At 41.2% G+C, this 6,343-nt stretch overlaps 1 protein-coding gene across 1 annotated transcript in view; it reads left to right on the top strand.

The window, feature by feature from the left end:
* Positions 1–4,513: 4,513 nt before the first annotated feature.
* Positions 4,514–6,343, top strand: part of LOC129842686 (zinc finger protein 180-like) — a 156,396-nt gene continuing 154,566 nt past the window's right edge. Inside the window, exon 1 of the mRNA XM_055911312.1 lies at positions 4,514–5,196. Within this exon, the coding sequence (XP_055767287.1) occupies positions 4,773–5,196 (424 nt within the window). The 5' untranslated portion in view covers positions 4,514–4,772. The remainder of the gene's footprint in view (positions 5,197–6,343) is intronic.

Here is a 6,343-nt window from a genome sequence, read left to right as displayed (position 1 = left end):
CATAGTCCCTGGTATATCACCAGACTACATACAAACCTAACTGCATGCATAGTCCCTGGTATATCACCAGACTGCATACAAACCTAACTGCATGCATGGTCCCTGGTATATCACCAGACTGCATACAAACCTAACTGCATCCCCAGTCCCTGGTATATCACCAGACTGCAAACAAACCTAACTGCATCCATAGTCCCTGGTATATCACCAGACTGCATACAAACCTAACTGCATCCCCAGACCCTGGTATATCACCAGACTGCATACAAACCTAACTGCATCACCAGTCCCTGGTATATCACCAGACTGCATACAAACCTAACTGCATCCCCAGTCCCTGGTATATCACCAGACTGCATACAAACCTAACTGCATCACCAGTCCCTGGTATATCACCAGACTGCATACAAACCTAACTGCATGCATAGTCCCTGGTATATCACCAGACTGTACAAACCTAACTGCATCCCCAGTCCCTGGTATATCACCAGACTGTACAAACCTAACTACATCACCAGGCCCTGGTATATCACCAGACTGTACAAACCTAACTGCATGCCCAGGCCCTGGTATATCACCAGACTGTACAAACCTAACTGCATGCATGGTCCCTGGTATATCACCAGACTACACAAACCTAACTACATCCCCAGTCCCTGGTATATCACCAGACTGCATACAAACCTAACTACATCCCCAGTCCCTGGTATATCACCAGACTGCATACAAACCTAACTACATCCCCAGTCCCTGGTATATCACCAGACTGCACAAACCTAACTGCATCCATAGTCCCTGGTATATCACCAGACTGCATACAAACCTAACTGCATGCATAGTCCCTGGTATATCACCAGACTACATACAAACCTAACTGCATGCATAGTCCCTGGTATATCACCAGACTGTACAAACCTAACTGCATGCATGGTCCCTGGTATATCACCAGACTGCATACAAACCTAACTGCATCCCCAGACCCTGGTATATCACCAGACTGCATACAAACCTAACTGCATCACCAGTCCCTGGTATATCACCAGACTGCATACAAACCTAACTGCATCCCCAGTCCCTGGTATATCACCAGACTGCATACAAACCTAACTGCATCACCAGCCCCTGGTATATCACCAGACTGCATACAAACCTAACTGCATGCATAGTCCCTGGTATATCACCAGACTGTACAAACCTAACTGCATCCCCAGTCCCTGGTATATCACCAGACTGTACAAACCTAACTACATCACCAGGCCCTGGTATATCACCAGACTGTACAAACCTAACTGCATCCCCAGTCCCTGGTATATCACCAGACTGCATACAAACCTAACTGCATCCCCAGTCCCTGGTATATCACCAGACTGCATACAAACCTAACTGCATCCCCAGACCCTGGTATATCACCAGACTGCATACAAACCTAACTGCATCACCAGTCCCTGGTATATCACCAGACTGCATACAAACCTAACTGCATCCCCAGTCCCTGGTATATCACCAGACTGCATACAAACCTAACTGCATCACCAGTCCCTGGTATATCACCAGACTGCATACAAACCTAACTGCATGCATAGTCCCTGGTATATCACCAGACTGTACAAACCTAACTGCATCCCCAGTCCCTGGTATATCACCAGACTGTACAAACCTAACTACATCACCAGGCCCTGGTATATCACCAGACTGTACAAACCTAACTGCATCCCCAGTCCCTGGTATATCACCAGACTGCATATAAACCTAACTCCATGCATAGTCCCTGGTATATCACCAGACTGCATACAAACCTAACTGCATCACCAGTCCCTGGTATATCACCAGACTGCATACAAACCTAACTGCATCCCCAGTCCCTGGTATATCACCAGACTGTACAAACCTAACTGCATCCTCAGTCCCTGGTATATCACCAGACTGCATCCCCAGGCCCTGGTATATCACCAGACTGCATACACACCTAACTGCAACTAAAATAACTAAAATATGACTGCAGATCAGAAGAGCAGAGACACACAGAATGATGGCAGGGAAAATCCACAACATCCAAAATAGATAGATGGCCCTGGCCCTCAAACCATCATGGTCATCTAATAATCCCCAGTTTACAATTGGCTCATTTATCCCCCTCCTCTCCCCTGTAACTATTCCCCAGGTCGTTGCTGCAAATGAGAACGTGTTCTCAGTCAACTTACCTGGTAAAATAACGGTAAAATAAAATAAATAAAATAAATAAATAGATTCCATGATGGTGAAATAAAGCTTCCTGAAGCATTGATGCTTTACAGCCAATAGTCTCAAAAATAGGTTCATCACTCAAGGCTTTGAGCGACACAGAATTTAGAACAGCCACATTTTATAGATGACGTCCCACACCGTAGCAGCATAGCCTTTATGTCATTATTATAGATGACATCACACACCGTAGCAGCATAGCCTTTATGTCATTATTATAGATGACATCCCACACCGTAGCAGCATAGCCTTTATGTCATTATTATAGATGACGTCCCACACCGTAGCAGCATAGCCTTTGTGTCATTATTATAGATGACGTCCCACACCGTAGCAGCATAGCCTTTATGTCATTATTATAGATGACGTCCCACACCGTAGCAGCATAGCCTTTATGTCATTATTATAGATGACGTCCCACACCGTAGCAGCATAGCCTTTGTGTCATTATTATAGATGACATCCCACACCGTAGCAGCATAGCCTTTATGTCATTATTATAGATGACGTCCCACACCGTAGCAGCATAGCCTTTATGTCATTATTATAGATGACATCCCACACCGTAGCAGCATAGCCTTTATGTCATTTACTAAACCACTGGCCGTGTTTGAGAGCATCAAATCCATGCTGCATTGTGGGTGAATTGTGACTGGATGACTGATTTATAAATAATAATGAGTAGTTATTTATGATGTAAGGTGATTTGTAGATCAGTCAGTCGCCTGCAATGTCGAACCAGCCCAATACCAAACCAATCAGGTGGTTGTTTGATGAAATGAATCTCCAGACGTCATTGATCATGTGCTGCTGATAAAGTGATACAGGCATCAACACAAAAAAGTTTACTGCTTTCAATGCAATGATTCAATTCAATTCAATGATACCTCCGGTATCAAACATAACATCCCCATCGAAAAGTTGACAAAACAAAAAGGAGCAAGTAGGTTGATTTCCTCTGTCATTTTGAGCCCACGGCAAGAAGGCACCAGAGCCCACCGTGCTAACGGGTTCCCACGAGATAACACAACCACACAGTTAATGAAAAGCATGAGGTGACGCTTGAGCTAGATATCAACCTATCGAGCTAGTGTGACCTTCCTGGTCTCTCAAGTCAGTGAGTCAACACAGGAAGGAGCAATGGATGGATAGTTCATTTATTTACAAAGCTGCAATGATGGGACACACACAGTATGGATGAATGATCAGTAGTGACGGGATATAAATAGCACTCCCACAGCAATTCTCCATTAATCTGCCATATAATATTCGAACAAAAAAAATATTGAAATGTCTATCAAAGTCATTGTGATCGTATAGTGGATTTAACAATTCCTACTAATTCATAATTTACTATAATAAATTAATCAAATGTTTACATGTGTCTCATATTCACTCCATCAGAATAAACTGTCATCCATTTTACTATCAAAATATATCAAATTAACCTGAAGATTTACTCAATGTCCCCCTCTGGTGGCGAGGAAGTATAATACACCTAAACTAACAAAACCGGCCAAATAAACTGTCTGGTGTTCATGAGTTTATAAAACATGTACTTTATACATTTGTCATAAATGACCTGCATTGATGAGACACACAGTGTGGATGAATGATCAGTAGTCGACGGGGTAAAAATAGCACTCCTAAAGAAGATGCATTTTCCAGTTAGATACCAACTTGAAAGAGGGAACTTTAGCATAAAACCCACATGGAAAACTGAGATTTGGAAAATAACATATAAAGAGAGGCTTATTTGACGCCAAACCAACAACAGTAGTTACTAAAACATAAATTGCTAATGTATGATTTAAAAGGTGGATTTTATGATGTAATGTCAACTTTATATATTTCTATCCCGGGACTATTCAATTTTGAACTCACCCACAGCAATTCTCCATAAATCTGCTTTGGATTATCCAGAATCCCAAAATAAATTAATACATATGTGATAATTCAAAAACATAACTGGTTGTGCTTATAGGGAACCAGATCGTGAACATAACTAAGTTACTAAGTCTTTAACCACACTGTATTGTTACACTGGTGAGTAAAAACTCATGCTTCCTACACTAACTTTTTGTCTGAACATTATAATATATATTTTACGTCACACTAGCGTCATTGTCTTAAAGTCGCACATCTCCATCGCAGTCAGAGGTTCAGACTGAGCGTCACCCACTCCAGTCAGCAGATATCGGTGTGCGATTATAAGGCAATGCTGTTAGTGTGACGTATAATCTAGTGGACGAAACGCAATGCTGTTAGTGTGACGTATAATCTAGTGGACGGAACGTTTCTTTCAGCAGCAGCAACTGTTAGTCCGCCACCTCGGTAGCTTGCTAGACAAAATATACGAACCAATAAAGCTCTTTAGACGCTTTAGTGTATATTAGCCACTGTATTTTAAACCCTTGTCTGTCGTCTAGTTAGTTAGTTATCCTATTTAATTTCATATTTACGGTGTTGTTATTATTCAGCTAGCGGGCTGGTTAAGTTAGCATTAGCCTAGCTAGCTAACATCTCCGACCATGAGTTCACTAAATTACTCTCTTCCTGCTGAAGAAGAGACGGTCTGTTGGACGGAGAAAGAAGCTCTCATCAAAGAGGAGGAGGAAGAGAAGGATGTTACAATACAAAAACAAGTAGAGGGTGAGGTTGTTACCCTGAAAGAAGAAGATAAAGACGTTTCAGTGAAAGAAGAGGAAGACGTTACAGTGAAAGAAGAGGCGTTCAGAGTGAAAGAGGAGGAGGGTGTTACAGTAAAAGATGAGGAGGATTCAGTTTTTGAAGTGAAAGCGGAGGATGGGGAGTTTACGGTCTCATCGGAAGAAGAGGAGGAAGAAACTGGATATCTGGGCCCGATTTCCCAAACGCAATTTAAGGCATCCAGTGGTTCTAAAGATGAACTTAGCCATAAGATGGTTTTGAGAAACCGGGCCGTGATTACCACTGGTAAGTACTGTCTTAAAAACAGAGGTACAAACTCTGCAGTTGTTTAACTGATGTTTGGTGTTAAAAGGGAAATCTGTAATAGCCATTGATTCTTGGAGAATATAACACATGCCTCATGAGCTTAGTTCAACTGTTGTACCCCATCAGAACCCAAAATAAGCTTTTTTTACTCCAATGTTTAGAAACAATGTAAATCAACAGCCTCAACATTGTTAAAACTATAATGTTGATATCATGGATGGTCAGTCCTTGCATCCATAGGTCTGTCTATGAATTTGAGAGTAGTTAAATGTCTCCAGGCCCATCATCATCTTATTACCAAAACAGTGGTGGAATGACTGCTTTGTTATTGTTTCAACTTCAGATTGGTTGATTGATGTGTGGCTTTTTTAAAGGGACAACCTAGTATTTAAACAGCAACAAAATGGCTGCCAAGAGACTTGGTTTGGTAAACAGCTGAGGGATGGGGGCTGGAGAAATGTAACCACTCTCAAATTCATTGAGAAAGCTATTGTAGCAACCGTAACCCAACACCTAGCGATCTCGTCAAGAAGTTCAGACATCTTGGCGTAACAGTTATAAGGTGTTGGCTTGACGGTCACTAGACCCAGGTTTGAGTTCAGCTCAGGGCTTCCCTCTGAATTCACTACACTATGAATACAAGGACTGGCCATCCATGATGTCATAATGATAGTTTAACCAGGTATCTAGGATATATAGTATATTCTAGAATTCATCCATGATGTCATAATGATAGTGTAACCAGGTTTCTAGGATATATAGTATATTCTAGTATTCATCCATGATGTCATATTGATAGTTTAACCAGGTTTCTAGGCTATATCGTATATTCTAGAATTGCCAGTGTAGATTTCCTGTGGAGGCTAATTATTAGAGCTGTTGATAAGTCATTGTATAATATTCAGCCAATTTTTTTTCATGCCTTTACATTAATGGCAAGACATACCTAGATGCAATTACATTCATGAATTGGTTTGAAACCTTTGTTTTAAACCCTTCTCAAAGTTGGTGCCTTGACAGATTTGTAAAAAATGGTTTGTCATGAAACACTATTTACTTATTTATTTAAATGTAACCTTTATTTAACTAGGCAAGTCAGTTAAGAACAAATTCTTATTTACAATGA

The sequence above is a fragment of the Salvelinus fontinalis genome, unplaced genomic scaffold (assembly GCF_029448725.1).
Source record: "Salvelinus fontinalis isolate EN_2023a unplaced genomic scaffold, ASM2944872v1 scaffold_0061, whole genome shotgun sequence".
In the NCBI taxonomy this organism is placed as follows: Eukaryota; Metazoa; Chordata; class Actinopteri; order Salmoniformes; family Salmonidae; genus Salvelinus; species Salvelinus fontinalis.
The sequence above is the reverse complement of the archived record's forward strand: the minus strand, read 5'-3'. Positions and strand labels throughout refer to the sequence as shown.